The sequence below is a fragment of the Vombatus ursinus genome, unplaced genomic scaffold (genome assembly GCF_900497805.2).
Source record: "Vombatus ursinus unplaced genomic scaffold, bare-nosed wombat genome assembly UNPS02014799.1, whole genome shotgun sequence".
Taxonomy (NCBI): Eukaryota; Metazoa; Chordata; class Mammalia; order Diprotodontia; family Vombatidae; genus Vombatus; species Vombatus ursinus.
The window spans coordinates 28,993,226-29,011,391 of NW_020954577.1; the positions used below are offsets into that span (position 1 = coordinate 28,993,226).

At 40.7% G+C, this 18,166-nt stretch overlaps 1 protein-coding gene across 2 annotated transcripts in view; it reads right to left on the reverse strand.

Moving 5' to 3' along the window:
* Positions 1–1,100: 1,100 nt before the first annotated feature.
* Positions 1,101–18,166, reverse strand: part of LOC114050580 (collagen alpha-5(VI) chain-like) — a 120,497-nt gene continuing 103,431 nt past the window's right edge. Inside the window, exons 38-43 of one of the 2 annotated variants that reach the window (XM_027872378.1) lie at positions 10,524–10,601; positions 10,202–10,288; positions 8,609–9,298; positions 6,118–6,214; positions 4,666–4,907; positions 1,101–2,173 (exon numbers count right to left, since the gene is read on the reverse strand). In XM_027872378.1, the coding sequence (XP_027728179.1) occupies positions 2,145–2,173; positions 4,666–4,907; positions 6,118–6,214; positions 8,609–9,298; positions 10,202–10,288; positions 10,524–10,601 (1,223 nt within the window). In that variant the 3' untranslated portion in view covers positions 1,101–2,144. The remainder of the gene's footprint in view (positions 2,174–4,665; positions 4,908–6,117; positions 6,215–8,608; positions 9,299–10,201; positions 10,289–10,523; positions 10,602–18,166) is intronic. The other variant, XM_027872379.1, reaches the window with a different exon arrangement.

Here is an 18,166-nt window from a genome sequence, read left to right on the forward strand (position 1 = left end):
TCATGTTTGATACTGATAATTTCGTTTTCTTTCTTTTTTAAATCAAATTAACCAATGGTTTATCTTTTTATAATTTTTTTCTTAAAACAGTTCCTGGTTTTATTTATTAGTTCAATGTTGTTGTTTTTTTACTTTCAATTTTATTACTTTCTCTTTTGATTTTCAGGATTTTTATTTTGGTGTTTAGTTGGGGGTGTGGAATTTGTCCTTTTTCTATTTTTTTTTTTAGTTGCATGCCCAATTCACTGATCTGCTCTTTCTCTCTTTTATTGATGTACGCATTTAGAAATGTAAATTTTTCTCTAAGTACTGCTCTGGCTGCATCCCACAAATTTTGGAATGTTGTCTCATTGTTGTCATTCTCTTTAGTGAAATTATTAATTGTTTCTATGATTTGTTTTTTTACCCACTCATTCTTTAGGATTAGATTGTTTCATTTCCAATCAACTTTTTTGAATAATATTTTATTTTTCCAGTTACACGTAAAGACAATTTTAACATTCATTAAAAATTTTTTTTGAGTTCCAAATTCTCTTCCTCCCTTCTTTCCCCACCCCTTCCCTGAGAGAGCAAACAATTTGATTTAGGTTATACATGTGTAATCATGCAAAACATATTTCCATATTAGTCGTGTTGTTAAAACACAGACCAAAAGAAAACACACAAAAAGTAGAGTGAAAAATAGTCTGCTTCAATCTGCATTCAGACTCTGTCAGTTCTTTCTCTGGAGGTGGATAGCACTTTTCATCAAGAGTCCTTAGGAATTGACTGGGATCATCGTTTTGCTGAGAATCTCTAAGTATTCACAGTTGATAATTGTACGATATTACTGTTACTGGGTATGACGTTCTCTTCGTTCTGCTCAATTCACTTTGCATGAGTTCATAGAAGTCTTTCTGTCTTTGGCTTGAGAACTCCTGAAGCTGCTGCTGTTTCTGTCATCACCACCTACTCCCAATACTGGTTTTTCATTCATGTGGGCTCCTAGCCAGCCACCTCTTTTGTGTCTTTCCAACCACCTACATAGTCTTGGGCTGGAAGAGTGTCTCATTCTGACCTTTTGTCAGCTCTGCCAGTCCAGAATTCAATTTGAGGCATTATTTTAAAGTCGTTTGGAGGGGGATGTTGGGAGAGTTCAGCTGAGCATTTTCTCTACTCTATCATCTTGGTTCCACCCCAACTGATTCCTTATACTTTAATTTCAAACTTTTTTCTAATGTATTCATCATCAGACAGCTCATTCAGAAACGTCTGCTGTGTCAATAACCAGCCATTCATTATTTCTTAAGAAATAGTCACTTTCTTTTTTTTTTTTAATTGGTCATACCATTTGGCATTTGTCACAAGTCCTCTGACTCTTACAGAAAATGTCTGTGGTATATAGGCGTGAAATTTCTTAAGTCTCCAGGCCTTTAGCCTGTTTTATTTCTTAAACCTGAACTATATTCTCTAACATTTTTTCTTTTTCCTATCCTCAACTGTGCCCACCTTTACATTAAGTTATTGCATAACAAGGTAAATGTTGATGTGCCTTGGAGGCTCTTGTCCAATTCAGAGAATTCTCTCGTTCTTCATTCTCTGCCGCACGGATTGGCCCTTTAATCTTTTTGTTTATGCTCATCAAGAGCTCTGCAAGGAGAAATGACTGAGTCACCCAAGAGAGGATGTTTTTGTTACCTATGAGACTTTTTTCTTTGTTATTTCTTTCTTTAGTTATTTATGCCAGTTGGGTGTGGATGTGTGTGTGCTTTTATTTAAGTAAAATCATAGGCTATTAGTCTCAGAGCAGGGACGGTATCTTATAGGTTGTCAAGTCCAAACCCCTCATTTTACTGGTAAAGAAACTCAAGCACAGAGACCTAGTGTCTTTCTCAAGGATCACACAACTAGTCAGTGTCTGAAGCAGTATTTGAACCCAAAATTCTTGACTCCAAGTCCAGAGCCCTCTGGAACCTCCATTTGGGAAAGTATTTTCCCTAGATGTAAGATCACTTACTGTAGCACTTATCATTATTATTATTGTTTGGCTGACCAAATCTTCCTACATACTATATTTTTTTTGTCTAGATCCAAAGGTCATCAATAGACAATAAAAAGAACACAATTGTACAAGAACTCACAACATAGAATAGACAGATGATAAGTCATATCTTGTTTTTAATGTCTTCATCATCTGAAAAAGAAAAAAAATCCTTTTTTTCTAAGTGAATTAGCAATAACCTTAAACATATCACATATCAAATGAATACAATTCTACCCTCTGCCCTTCCTGTGCTTTTTCCCTCTCATAAGGGATATCCAGCAGAGATGTTTTAGACATCCAAATGAGAACTCTAAATGAAGACCCACTGATAAAATGATGCATTAGCAGAAACTCAGGCAAGGTCAATTAAAGCATAAGAGCCAATAATCTTTTGATTTATAAAGACTACCTTTTATAGAGATTTTTGGAGAAAAAAAGACCAGGAAACCAACTCTAGGTTGGCATAAGAAGAAAAGAAATCTGGTTTCTTTTCTAAAGAAAACTGTTAAAACCTATAGTCGTATACATGTATCAGACATATCTCATCAGCGCAAACAAGTATGGAAATCTTCACAACGGGCAAGATGGGTAAAGTAAAACTAGGGCTCTGAAAATGATGTTAAATTTCTTCATAGAGAAATGATAGGATTTTTAAAAATATAATTGATACAAGGAAAATAAAACAGGTATCCACGATGATCTTTTACTTTAGATTCTATCAAGGTGATCACCTCTAATTGCACAATTGTCCGTGCAATTTTGACGGGATAGCTGCAATAAAATTTCTTTGGGCACCAACCTTATGGTCACTTTGCTACTTATTGGTCACCCAACCACCTACCACCTACTGTTCCCCACTTACTCCTGGGGTCTTACCCACTGTCATTATCTCATCATCGGCCTAGCTTTAAAGGCAACAACTTGGTTCTGCTATACACATACCCCTTCTTACTTCCTGGCCCTGTTCCTTCTATGGAATCCCCATATCAAGACTTGCCTATACTAGAAACTACTGGCTACCTAGATCATTGGCACCTACCTATCTGTGTGATATCATCAGTAGGAAATCACTCAGATATTCCTGAGGTAGAGCCCCACCCCCCCATGGAAGTTCTAGACCACTTTAACGCTAGGTACAAGACCATGTCGGACTGCTCCACGTGGAAAAACTGAAAGAGTGATGGAGAACTTGGCATAACATGGGTGTCTGTGGAGGAGGGGCTCCTCTTCCATGATCATTCATCCCTTCTTACTCTTGGTAGCATCAGGATCAACTCACCCAATGCATTTCAACCATTTCACCAATTTCTAGCCTTCCTGCCAGGATGTATTCTGCCCCCATTGCATCCGAATCTTTCAGGGGACAGTTTTACTGCTGAATCCTTGCTCTCTATTTCCTTTTCCCTTTCTTATGCTCTTTCCCCTAAATTTAAGTACCTTGTTTGTTTTTGTTTTTGTTTTTGTTTTCTTGTGAGGCAATTGGGGTTAAGTGACTTGCTCAGGGTCGCACAGCTAGTGAGTCTTATGTGTCTGAGGCCAGATTTGAACTCAGGTCCTCCTGACTACAGGGCCTGTGCTCTATCCATTGCACCACCTAGCTGCCCTCTAAGTACCTTGTTTTATTGGAAGTAAAATTGACCCACAATAAAAGCCTAGGACTCTAAGCATCATTGGCCCGTTCACACTTTGGAAATCACCAAGACCCCTCCCTGAAAGCAACTTACTTTATCATCACTCTAGGTAATCTCTCTTTACATTTATCACTCCTAATTGGTATTTCTCATCTTTTTTCTTTTCTCTTCTCCTTTCTTCCTTTTTTGCTTTTTTGTGATCCCTCTTTTCCTTACATCTCATCTACCTGCTCATTTCCTTTTTTCTTAAATCACTTAGATTCCAATTCTCCCTTTTGACTCTCTTTTTAGCTTCATTCTTTCCTGCACCTCTCTTTTTTCCATTCATTCCTCTCTCATTTTTATTCTCCTCTCTTTCTCTTACCTCCCTCCCTCTCTCTTTCTTTCTCTCTCCTTCTCTCTCTCGCTCTTTCTTATCGTGTCTCTGGAACTAAGCTTTATCCTCTCTTTCCTTTCTTGTTTAGTCGTTTTCAGTCATGCCTGACTCTTTATGATCCTTTTTGGGATTTTCTTGGCAAAGACAATAGAATAGTTTGCCATTTCCTTCTCCAGATCATTTACAGGTGAAGAAATTGAGGCAAACAGTATTAAGTGACTTGCCCAGGGTCACATAGCTAGTAAGTGTCTGAGGTCAGATTTGAACTCGGGTCTTCGTGGCTCCAGGCCTGGCACCCTCTCTATTGAGCCACCTAGCTGCTCCTCTCCTTCCTTACAAAGAAGCTCTTAACTTGAACTGAGAGTCAAGAAACTCAGGCACCTCTGGGCCTTTCCTAATACCACTGGAGATGTGTAGGGTGAGATGAACATCTACATCCCCATAGCAAGACCAACTCTCCAATGGAGACTAGGTTTATTTACACTAGGCTCAGACCTCCAAATTCTAGACACTCTTAGGTATCAGGCCACTCATTCTTCCTCATCTGTCCAAAGCCTAAAAGAGATATACTAGCTTGAGCTACTGGGTTTTTCTTTCCCTTACAGAGGATCCAAATTCTGGACATTGTTAATTACCTTTGTTAGTTTTTTGTTCGTCTTCAATGAAGGTGGTATTTTCTGTTGAACATGGTGCTTCCTGATCATTCATTGCCACTTCCCCGGTAGAAAAGAGACGGTGTAGCTTATGGATCAAGTCAAAAATGTGTTCAGAGTTAACACTGTGATTGCCCTCTAAAATGACCAGGTGCTCTTCAGAATCATATTCATCAGAGAAGTCGCTATTTTCTGCCTCCATCTCATATCTCTTAAAAGGAAGACTAAACAGAGAGAAGGAATGAGGAACACAGGGCATGCATTCAGTCACAGCGGTCAGTGTACATGATTCCTAATGATATAACACGAATCAACCATTGCTGGTCCACAAGGCTAGAAAAGGCTGCCCATTATCCCAAGTCTGTGATTGGAATCAAATGAAATCCAAGAACATTCCAACAGGGAATGGGCCCCTCCCATGTGTCAGGATTTTCCAATGTCAAACCACATTGAATTTTTGTGAGTAGTTGGGCCTATACTTTGCAAAGTAAAGATTCAAAGAAGTTTTCCTGGCAGGTCCAACCTGGTGAAATGCTTCAGTACTATTTTCTAAAATGGCAGCTTCTTGGCAGTTCTGCCATTTTCTTCCCTTTCCCTCGGGCTCTGCCTGTCCTCCACACCACACTGAATAGCTTCAGTGCAGGTAGCAAGCCTTTTGGTCATGGGTGGGTCCAATCCTGCTATTTCACTGGTATTGGATAGATCCTCTCTTCACCAATGCAGATAGGCACCTTCCCATTAACTTAGAGTCTCCAAGAGTTGCTTGTAGTCACTCACAAGCTAGGCGATTTGCCTCCAGGGGCACAGATAGAATGTGGTACAAGTAGGATTTAAGTCTAGATCTTTCTGAGCCCTCTATTATATCACAGCAAGCATTACAGTTATGAAATATTCAAACGAAAACAAACCATTGTAGTTTTAAAAGCAAAAACCCTCAATGGACAGAAAGTATGTTAAAGTAGGAAAAAAAAACAAACTGGCTTTGGAGCCAGTTCACCATCCCATCTCTATCACTAACTATCTCCATGACCTTAGACAAGTCACTTATGTCCTCAATCTGCAAAACATGGAGGATAGGGTTGACTAGACTAAACCTTTTTTTGTATCCTGGACCCCTGTGGCAGTCTGGTGAAGTTTATGGACCCCTTCTCAGAATAATGTGTTTAAATGTATAAAATATAACATGTAGGATTACAAAGGAAATATTGAAATATATTAATAGCAACATTAATAAAATATAAGTTCGTGGACCCTCTTTTAAGAACCTTTGATCCAGATGACCTTTGAGACCCCTTATCTCTAGATCTATAATCCTATGAAGATAAAGATTAAAAAAAGCATTTGGGAAACAACTCTACGTCCTGGAACAAAACCCCTCTTCATTTAGAAGGGTAATCATTTCTCAAAAGCCTTAGTAACACTTTCTCAACTCACAATATGGTGTGTTCTTCCTGAAGTTTCTTTGGGCTAGAAGAGGTCACATTAATACATTTTAGAGCATAATCTGCAGGGGGATATTGGTTGATTGCACCTAAAAAGAGAGAAGAGGATATGATTAGTTTTATATGTGCTATTTCTCAAGTTCCAAAATATTTTTGCAAAACAAATTTGTCTTTTCTTTCACTGGCTTTTGTAAAAAAAAAAATTGTGTTGCTTTCAAAAGCTACTTTCTGTTGTTGTTCTTTGTGACCCCATTTGGGGCTTTCTTGGGGGAAGGTACTGGAGTCATTTGCCATTTCCTTCTTCAGCTCATTTTACAAATGAGGGAACTGAGGCAAATAGAGTTAAGTGACTTGCCCAGGGTCACATAGCTAGTGTCTGAGGCCGGATTTGAACTCATGAAGATGAGTCTTCTTGACTCCAGGTCCGGCGCTCTATCCACTGCCATGCTACCCAGCTGCCTCAAAAGCTACTTTACTAAGTACAATATTAGTGTTAGTACTAACTGGATACCATATTCCCAGTTCTATCATTTATTCTCTGGTGAGTTTGGGAGAAATGCCTTCCCTGTGGGAAGCAGTATGGTTCAATGGAAAAATCACTGATGTTTGGGTCAGAGGACCTAGGTTCACATACTGCTTCTGCTGTTTTCTACTTGGGCACATCACTTTTCCAATCTGGGGCTCAGTTTCTTTATATGTAAAATAATGGGGGTGTGGTTAGACTAGATGACCTCTAAGATTCCTCCTTGGTCCAGATTTATGATACTTTTGCGCATTAGTTTCCTCTTCTATTGAATGTGGGGATTGGAATGAGCTTTTTATGTTCAAAATCCTATGATCTTCTAAGACTGGATTACCTCATGTTGGCAAGAGTCCAGTGGTCATAACCATGGGCAAGACAACATAATTTCAGTCCATGCCCAATTATGCCCAAAATTCATTAATATGATGTTGTCTTACCTCTTAGTGTCTTAGTAGCTCAGTTGCAAAATCATCAGATTTTTTTTTTGAGGGGGACCAGACCTTTGACTTCATAGGTTTAAGGAATTCTGAACATAGAAACTGCCTTTATCAGTAAAGGTCAGCTCTTACTCTTAATTTAGAGTCTTAGAGAGACTTAGAGAGTCTTAGACAATTGACTGGATAATTGAGAGTATAAATGACTTGTCCAGGGTCATGCCAGTACATGTCAGAAGCAGAGTCTTAAACCCAGGCCTTCCTGACTCCAAAGCTGGTTCCTTATCAAATATACCAGTCTGTATCTTGAAAAATCAGACACTTACTAGCTGGGTGACCCTAAGCAAGTCACTTCACCCTGCTTGCCTCAGTTTCCTCATCTGTAAAATAAACTGGAGAAGGAAATGGCAAACCACTACAGTATCCTTGCCAAGAAAACCCCAAAAGGGGTCACAGAGAGTTGAACCCGACTCAAAAAACACCTGAACAACAACAACAAAAATCTTGAAAATTAGTGGGGGGGGGAACAGATTTGGACTCAGTTTTTCTTTTTCATATCTGGGAGTGAGGTTTATGTCTCCTGGACACACAGAGGAAGGAAAACTTCCACTTCACACCATTCCAAAGTCTTAAGGTAGAGCCAGAAGAGGCCGGGTGGAGGCCTGGGAAATGGACCCAGATATAGAATGTAAAGAGTTGTGAGCCCTCTGGAAAATTTCACAAAGCTGGCAAACAGGCTGGAAATTGCTGAAGAGGGACCTACGTTGGCTTTATCCTGATGCAGGCTAAGTGCCCTTTGGGGGCTCAGCAGATGTGCTTGGAAAGGTGAAGCTACTGTCTGCCTTCCCTCCCCCTCCCTCCCCACTTCTGACCCTGCAAATACACATTGAAAACCACTGCATCGTTCTATGAGAAGCAGAAGATGTAGCAAGTGGGATATGAAAACACTTGGCACTCTTTGGCCCCATGTGAGCTCAAGGAGATACAATGGAATTCCACTGTAACCTCATTTTAACACCACAAGGTCACAGATTTAAAGTTAGAAGGGACCCATGGGTCATTAAGTCCAAATCCTTTACTTTTCAGATGAGGAAACTGATGGTGAGAGTTGCCAAAGGTCACACAGGTGAGAAGGGGCAGGGGCAGGATTTAAACCCAGCATCTCTGACATAACCTTCTTTCTACCAAGCTCACCTGCAAAATATAGAGTTTCATATGAAAGAATAATTATTGGAATATCAAAGCATCTCAATAGGGCCAATCCTAAATAATATGAAAGGACCCAATGAAACGACTTCATTCCTAGAAGTGGCTTTATGGATCCTGGATCCAGAGGGCAACGATGTGCCAAGGGCCAGGGTAACAGTCTCCTTCATGGGTTCCTCATTACCTCATTCCTCCCTGGCCCTACGATTCAGCAGTGATGATTTCCAGGAATCTTAGATTACTGAGCTGATCCTTTGACCCTACTCAAAGACATTCAAACCACTTTAAAAGAAAAAGAAGAGAAATATTTAATGACTTACGTCTGACTGAATGGAGAAATGGTTTAATGAACCTCACAATATAGTCAAAGTCAGGTTTATGACTTCTTCCCAGTTGAACCAAGTGATGATCCAGGGGTGGGCTGGCTAGTTCTTCTAGCTCTTTGTCATTATGCGTGGGGCCAAAGGACAACACAAAGATGGCGTAGCCTAGGCACTTGGCTCTCAGAGCTTCTTCCTTTAAGGCTTTTCGGTCCAAATAGTTGGTCTCTCCAGCAGATATCACAAAGATAACTCTGTTTTTTCTGAGGTTGGGTGTCTCTGAGAAGATATTATCGATCGTCCATTTCAGGGCATGGCCAACAAAAGATTCACCATTCAGTGGTTGAAGAGATTCCCACACGTGGCTTTTCATTTGATATACACTATTATAAGTAACTAAATCAAACTCCATGTAGACTGGACATTCTTCTGCATTGGGCATATAGCCCTGGGGGGAGTAGCTCAGAAGGGCTACTCTGTCTCCTACACGAGAGGTCACTGGGTCTGGGGTAATGTATAAGTAGTCTAACACTGAAGATATCAATTCTTTTATTTCCTGAAACTCAGAACTTCCCACATTCCATGAAGAGTCGAGGAGGAAAGCTACATCCATAAAAACATCTTCCAGAGACAGAGTGCCAGATTCCAAAGCGGAGCCTGATTCTTCTTTTCCTCCAAGGTTATCATCTCCTGCAACAGAATTTCTCACATCACTCATTGTAAGTGGGAGAAGGATAAATTCTGAGTTCTCAGAACATCATTGAAGTTCATGACATTAGAACATCATGAAAGAAGCTCATTGATGTTTCAGTGTTGAATGGCTCAAGGGACCTCTGGATAGAAGAAGAGGTAGAGATGGGGGAAGGTCACTGAAAAACGATGTGCCATTTGGTAAGTACATCAACATGAATCTGAATTATGTATGGTGGCTCCAAAGGGAATGGGGCACACATCAGAGTTATCTACATGGGTGGGACACACATACATGCCCACATGCACATATATACACACTTGTGCATATACAGCAAAATGGGAATGGCTCTTGAACCACGCACTTTTTTCTCCAAGTTATGATGAAAATATAACATGGAATTGCCAAAATTTGATAAAGAGCTGGTCCCTCTCCTCTTTGCAAAGATGGGAGACCATAGAACATTGAATGCACTGTCCAGATTGATAAGTTGGTTAGTTTTTCTGAATTACTTTTTTTTCCCTTTTTATTCTTCATTACAAGGGATGGCTAGATGCAGATGGGAAGGACACATCAAGAAATGAACATGGCATAAAATAAGTCACCAATATAATTAGTTTTTTTTTAAAAATGGATACAAAAATTGATTTTCACCCAAATCTTCTTGCTACCGGCTCCTTTCTCTCTTAACCTCTACCTCCTCTTGAATTTCTACCTATCCATTAGAACACAGATCATTCTCCATGACTAGTATTGTGCCAGATGTGTAGGTTACAATGAACAGCTCTCTATAATCCAGAATCTGAGAGTTTATCCATAGAAGGGAACTTGAAGATCATTTTAATCCAACTCCCTTATTGAAGAGAGGAGAAAGCCAAGGCCCAACGAATGATGTCACTTACCTACAGGCAGATAGGCAGAGACAGGTTTCAAATCCAGGTCCACCATCTCCATATCCATTGGTTTGCCTCCTATAAGATACGGATTTTCTGGACAAATGAGTGAATGAAAAACAATTATTAGGCACTTATTATGTGCCAGGTTATGGGCTAAATTCTGGGAATGAAAATGGCAGAATGAAACATTTCTGAGTTTTTGTTCCCCTTAATTAACAATGTTACATATCCAGAAATCATAGGATGTAGACATCTTGGCGAGGATCTAGTCTAATCTTCTCAATTCAGGAAGAAGGAACACAAGGCCTAGAGAAAGGAAGTAACTTACCTAAAGTCATATAGGTAGAGCCAGGCTCCATACCCATTTCCTCTGACTCCAAATCCTGAGCATTGTCTACTATGCTTTCTGCATGGAGGAATAAATGAATTAATGAATGTGTAGAAAAGCATTTATTAGGCACCTCTTATGTGCCACACACTGTGTTATAATACAAAGACAAAAAATAACCAGTTCTGTTTTCTTCTCAATTAGCAACATTTCACATTCCAGAATCATAGCATTTACATGTAGAAGGGGCCTTAGAAACCATCTATTCCAAACTCTCTATTTTATATGGGAGAAAACTAAGGCCCAGGGAGATGAAGTTTGTCTGAGGTCGCATACATAGAACTGGTCTTTAAACTCCCATGGTTTTGAGTCCAAATCCAGCAGTATTACTCCATGTTGCATTTCTGCATGGATAAATGAGTGAAAAAGCATTGAAGAGATACCTATTATATGCCAGATACTATGTTAAACATGGAGAATAGACAAAGATGAATAAGTTCCTGTTTCTTCTCAAGAGAAAATGTTCCATATCATTTTATTTTAATAAACATTGACTGAATGTTTGTTGATTGAACGATTGATTGATTTCCCAACTACATTTGGACTTCATATGACCTCCATTTTACACCATGGTTCCAGGCAGCACCCTTTGTTAATACCAATACACAAAGCTCTAAATGTAGTTAGCCTTAGTGGGGGGAAAAGAGAGACTATAAAAGGATAATTAATATACTGACTTTTATTGCCTGCCATAGACAATAAACAGCACTTTTTAGCTGATCAACCTTCAATAAACAGAAACTCAAACATCATTAAATGCTCATCTCCTAGCTCTTAGACATTGTGCAGATTAAGTGGCCACAGCCCTTACTGTTGAGGGCCTTAAAGTTTAAGATCGGAACTTACCCAAGTGACACTTAGCACCAAAAGCTCAAAGGAAAGATCAGAAAAGAAAGCCAAGGAAAAGAGAAGACCTATTCTGTGCTGCCATCTCCTTTTAAGGGAAAGCCCAAGATTCATTGCCTTTGGGCATAACGTAGTATATTGGGCCCTAGGAAGTCTTAACATACTATATTATTTGGTCACTTTACTTGGCCAAGAATCTCAGCACTGTCTATGATTTCTTATGTCTTCCCTTTACAAAGAGTCCAAACCTCAGTGTTCAAACCCAACAGTTTAAGAGGACCTTTTATGCAGAGAGGTATGTTTCCAGTTTAAATACACAGTCTGCAAGAAGAATGAAACTTCACAAAACTATTTCCCATTAGGAAAGCCTGGCAGGAGTATTGGCAACACACCTGTGGGTTAAGGCCATTCAGTGCATTTTCTGGACAGGCCCCCCCCCCCCCCCCCGCCAAATTCCCATCCCCAATAACTCTACACATGAATTCCCTCACCCACATGGGTGTAGCCTAGGGACTGGCTTGGAAGATGTGACGAGGGGTTAGCCTAGATTTCCAAGAAAACTTTCCCAGAGCTTTGTCTTTGTTGGGCCAGGGCTCATCAGTCACCCTGCCAAAACATCCCCCAAAACTGCTGTATTCAGAGAGAAGCGGGGGTGGAAGGAAAGTCAGGGAAGAAGCCTGAACAAAGGGGAATTGAATTTCTCTCTCCTGGAGTCATTTGGAGGGGGATTCCAGACGTTGTGAAACAGTTGGGCTTGCTCTCCAACCCTCTGGTGGAAAATTGCAAGAGTTTGCAAGATTACACAGTGGCCCATGCTTGGAATTCTTCCAGAGGCCACGTCTAATTAGACGCAACAGATGAGGTGGGTGCATTTGCATATGAGGTTCTAAGTGCACTTGCATATGAGGTTCATGTCACTTGGGAGCCCACACACACCATCCCAGATTATCCTCGATCTCTTTTCAAGTGAGTGGTTTTTTGACTATTGATCTCCTAACTGGTTTCCGTTCCCTGAATCCTCTCTTCTCCTCATTCTTCCATTATAGCTGATTTAGGATCACTAGTATGAAATTGTCAGGCTTTTTAAGGTACTGCAGAGATGTCAGCTTTTTATTCAGAGGAGATGAGGATGGGAAGCTTGGCAAAGGACACCTGAAATGTTCAGAAGGTCACTAAGGGTGACAGCTAGGTGGTGCAATGGATAGTGGACTGGTCCTAGAGTCTGAAGACCTGAGTTCAAATCTAGCCTCAGACACTTGCTAGCTGTGTGACCCTGTGCAAGTCACTTAACCTTGTTTGCCTCAGTTTCCTCACCGGTAAAATGAGCTGGAGAAGGAAGTGGCAAACCACTCCAGTATCTCTATTAAGAAAACCCCAAATGGGGTCATGGATAATTGGACATGACTAAAACAACTCAATCACAAAAAGGCCTCTGTGACCCAGGTTGGAGAAGTCTTTGGAGGCAGTTTTGGTGGCAGAGTGGATAGAATAAATATTGGATTTGAAATTAGGTAGACTTCACTTACATCCTTCCTCAGACCTTACTAGCTGTGTAACTCTGGGCAAATCTATCAGCCTCAGTTTCCTGCTCTTTAAAATAGGAATGATAATAGCTCTTGCCTCACAGGCTTTTTTTGAGGATCAGATGAGAAAGCATATATAAAGCATTTTATAAACCTTAAAGTGCTATACAAATGCTGTTATCATCATCATCATCATTACTATTATTATTCTCTAGATCCTTAAAAAACAATGTGGCATAGGAGATAAAATGAAGTTGGGAGGAAGATCAAGGTTCTAATCCTGCATTTAACATTTATCAGCTATGTAACCCTAACTAGACACTTACTAGCTGCATGATTCTGGACAAGTCACTTGATCTCTGCCTCAGTTTCCTTACCTATAAAATAAAGGGACTAGACTTAATGGTCTCTAAGGTCTCTTCCAGCTATAAATTTATAACTCTATGAATACAAATCATATTCGACACCATGAAACTGGTTGGTTGGCCTGAGAATAGTTTTCTTCCCACAACTTGGCAATTCAAAGAATCATTTCCAAGTTTTTCACCTTAAAATCTTGGATGTGATGCCACGTCTTGAAAATTCAGACCACAGGGGCAGCTAGGTGGCATAGTAGATAGAGCACTGACCCTGGAGTCAGGAGGATCTGAGTTCAAATCCAGCCTCAGACACTTGACACTAGCTGTGTGACCCTAGGCAAGTCACTTAGCCCCAACTGCCTCACCAAAAAGCAAAAAAAAAAAAATCAGACCATCTACCAAATATAAACTCTCCACACCACTTTTGTGATCTATTGTCCTGGCCCCCAAACTGATCTCTCTGCTTTGAGACACACCTCTCCAGTCCATCCTCCATATTGCTACCCAAATCATCTTCTGAAGGCACAGGTTTGCCCATGGCGCTATCCTACTCAAAATCTTTATGCATTCATCTTTTTCCTACAAGAAAAATACAAGCTCAGAACAACAGGATCCTCAAATCTGAGAGTTTGAAGGGATCTTGGGGTGGGGGGCTATCCAATCCAATCCAAAACTCCCAAAGTAATCCCAACTGTTATCAAATCTCCACCCAACCTCTTCTTGATGACTGCCAAAGGAAGGGAAGAGAGTGTTCCTTAGACTATCATTTAAGACTCTGTAATCTGATTCCAAAATCCCTTTTCAGGTTGATTTCAGATGATCTCCCTTCCCACATTATACATTCCAGCACAAGTGGATTACTGGCAGGTCTTTCAGTCCAATAACCATCTCCTGCCTCTCCATGCATTCTCTGAGGAGCTCCGGGTGCCTGAAGAACACTCCCTGATTATCTCTCCTCTTCACTTTCTCTCTCTTCCTCAAAGCTCAGTTTAAGGGCCATTCCCTCTGGGAAGTCTTCTTGGATTCCTGCCCCCCACCCCAGGCTGTGATATCATTCTTCCTCTTCTTAAATCTAATTAGGACACTTTGTTAAATTTTCCCTCTACCCCTCATCATTTTTTAACCCTTATATTATACTTATTTGAGAAGATGTTACCTCCCTGAAATCATGGTTTCTTAACCTGGAGTCCATGAACTTGTTACTAAAAAATGCTTTGATGCTGGATTTCAATATGATTGGTTTCCTTTGCAATCCTACATATTTTATTTTGTCCATAGCCTTCACTACCAAAAGGGTCTAGATACAAGGAAAGGCTAAGGACCTTTGCCTTAAGTAGAATGTAAGTTTCTTGAGAATAAGGTACAGTTAATTTTATCTAAATGCCTAAATGGTGCTGTACGTAATGGTACATACTTAAAAAAAAAAACCATAGGATCTGTGATTTCCTTAGTACAGGAAACTCCTCTCCCCACTCCCTGCTCTGTAGTTTATACCTGAAAGGTATTAAGAGGTTAAGTACCTAGTCAGCTTTGAGGTTCTGAGAGAAATTAAGTGACTTACCCAGGGTCACACATCAAGGAGGTGTAAGAATTAGGACAGTATGTGCCTTATACATAGTAAGATAAATATTTATGGAATTGAGTTACAAGTTAAGTGTGAGCTCTGATGGTAAAGGCAGACAAATTATAGATAGTGTAGGGAGGTCCCCGAGAGTGTATGCTATGAAACTTTTTTTTTTCAATGTGTACAAAGATATGGAGGAAACTTTCAAATTCTTGAGTGTGGTTTATACATTTTTAAGATTAGTTCACAGTGATCCAGGACTTCCTCTCTCTGCTGTCTAGCCAGGACCCTGCCCAAGCTTCAAGGAGATCTGGTCTGAGCATGGAAGGGCAGGTAAGCAAATGAATGTATGAATATGTGATAGTAGATAAATTCCTGAGTGTAATATAAATGAATCTTGGATTATCTTCACCCCCTTTTCTCCTCTCATTAAAAAGGACAAGTAAGTTCATAGGACTATAGATAGAGAGTTAGAAGGGACCTTAGAACCCTCAGACTCCTAAATCTAACCCCTTAATTTTACAGATGAGAAAACGGAGCCTGAAAGAGGTTAAGTGACTTGCCCAGGGTCACACAGGTAATGTCTAAGGCAGAATTTGAATGCAGTCTTCAGACTTCCCAACTTCAAATCCAGTGCTCTCTAACTACTGAACCACCTAGAATTCTCATATTTTCTTGAAGCAGCAGAATGATTATTCTTATTTTTTAATTCAGCTGGATATTTCTAGTGCTGCTCCTTGGATGGAAGTAAGGTTTGCAGGAAGGTGTAATAAGTCTTGGGGACCATTTTGTTCATGGAAACAATAACTTGGTAAACGGCACCCTAGAGCCTTCTAAAAGTAATTTATGCCTTTGGAATTGTGGAACTCTCAGCACCCTAACTGTATTTATTAGATTTTTCTGGCTCCAAAAGCATCTGGCTGAGTTTATAAACATTGTACTATAAAAAGAGAATTAGCAATAATCACATGGCTTCATTTCACTGGGGCCAGTCCTCTCCTCTACCAGCACAGATGTTGATCTGCTGATGACTTGGTAGACGGTCTTTGAGAGTCATGACTGAAAAGTTCATCCCTGCCAGGGCCAACATGGGGCTGAGCTTCTTCTAGCTTAGCTAGACTGGTTCTCTGATGACAGATAGCTAGGTTGTCACCATCAAAGACTGCCCACTTTGGCAGGACTGGCCAGAGCTTCTGCTTGGCTGGTAAAGTCTTTGGGAACCGAGTGTCCCCTTCTTGACAGGGGGAGAACTCAGAGGAGGAGCAACAGAACAGTGCAGTGGGAAGAATTCTGGAGTCAGAATTAGGAGAGACTTGGCTTCAAATCTTGCTTCTCACCTTTATCAGTCATGTGACAATAGAAAAGTCACCTCACTTCTCCAGGTCTCAGTTTCCTCATCTCTAAGATGGGAATAACAGCCCCAACTTCAGAAAGCTGTGTGGATCATCATAATCATTATTATAACTAATATTTTTATAGTGCCTACTATGTGTCAAGCATCATGCTAAGCACTTTATAATTAGTATCTCATTTGATGAACCTTTGGAGGTTGGTGTTGTTATCCCCATTTTGCAGCTGAGGAAACTGAGTCATACAAAGGTTAAGTGACTTGCTCAGGGTCACACTGCTAGGAAGTGTCTGAGGAAGGATTTGGACTCAGGTCTTCCTCACTCTAGGCTCAGCACTCTATTCAGTGTACCACCTAACTGAACATTCAAGGTCCTCCTCAACCTGAATACAATTTACTTCTTCAGTTTTATCTTATGCTACTTTGCCTTGTGTCTTAGCCAAACTGGCCTAATCTGGAGTAGCTAGGTGGCGCAGTGAATAGAGCACCGGTCCTGGAATCAGGAGGACCTGAGTTCAAATCCAACCTCAAACTCATAACACTCACTAGCTGTGTGACCCTGGGCAAGTCACTTAACCCCATTGCCTAACAAAAATAAACAAACTGACCTAATCTGTTTCTTTTCTTCCCTTATTTTTGTGCCTCTATTTCTGCTTCATTAATTCTCCTTCATCCTCCATCTATACCTGTTGTGATTCCTTTCTTCTTCCTGGATCTAACATGTGCCACCACCTCCTAGAAGTCTTCCATGATCTTCAGTGAAAGAAAGAAGTTGGAACTAATTCCGTGACCAACGTGGTACCGGCACCACCTCTCATTCTCCCTTGACACTTGCAGCTCTCAGGTATGAGGTCTTAATCCTCAACTTCTACCATCCCATTCCCCCTGAGATGCCCTATGGACGCAAGGCTGACTTAGGAGATAAGACAGTAATTAAGCTTCTTGACTGATTGCAAAGACACTGCTGGTACTTTTCCATCTACACCTCCTTAGGGGTACAAAGCCCCTCAGCACCAGGAAAGAAGAGTCACAAAGACTTCCAATGTGTTGTTCTGCTGGTGGTCTTCACACTCTCCTGGCTGTCCAGTTCCCACTGAGGATACCACTGAGTGAATAACTCCCTGGGAAGGACTGCCCACCAGGGCTTCTTTCACTATCTGCGAGGGAACTCAGATGATTGACTTGCATTGACTCTAACCTACAATGTATCGATTGTGAGCAGTCTGTGTCTTCCTTCCAGAGAATCCTCAAACTCAAATGTTTTTACATCCGGTCTGAAGGTTCAAGCATTCTTTCTTTTGGGGGCAAGTGATCTCTCCCTCCTGAAATTCCCCATACTGCTCGGGACTTCCATTTGGCACTTATCACATTGCTTTTGTTTGTTTGATTGATGAATGAATGAATGAGAAGTCATTTATTAAGTATTTAGTATGTGGCAAGCCATGTTCTAAGCACTGCAGATACAAATACAAAAAAGAAGAGAAGCTTACATTCCGATAAAGGGAGACAGCACACGCAGAGGAGTGGCAGAAAAGGAAGGGTGTTTTGGTTTAACGAGTTATGAGGGGGTCGTGAGTGGAGCCACTGAGGAATGGATTGTTAGTGAAAGAGCACTCATTTGGAATCATGGCTCAGATTCAAATCCCAGCTCTGCCACTCACAATCTGCGGGACATTGAGCAAGTCACTTAGCCTGACTGGGCCTCAGTTTCCTCATCTGTAAAATGAGGGGCGTGGACTAGACCACCTGTAAAGTCCCTTCCAGTCCCGAACTTAAGATCTTGTACTTATTTGTGCACATGCCCCATCCTCTCACTCTGAGATTATAAACTCCATTGAAGGCAGGAACTGCCAATCATTTGCTCTGTGTATCCTTGGTGCCTACTCACAGCCAATACAGTACTGTCACATAGTAGGCATTTAATAAAAGCTTGTTGGTATATA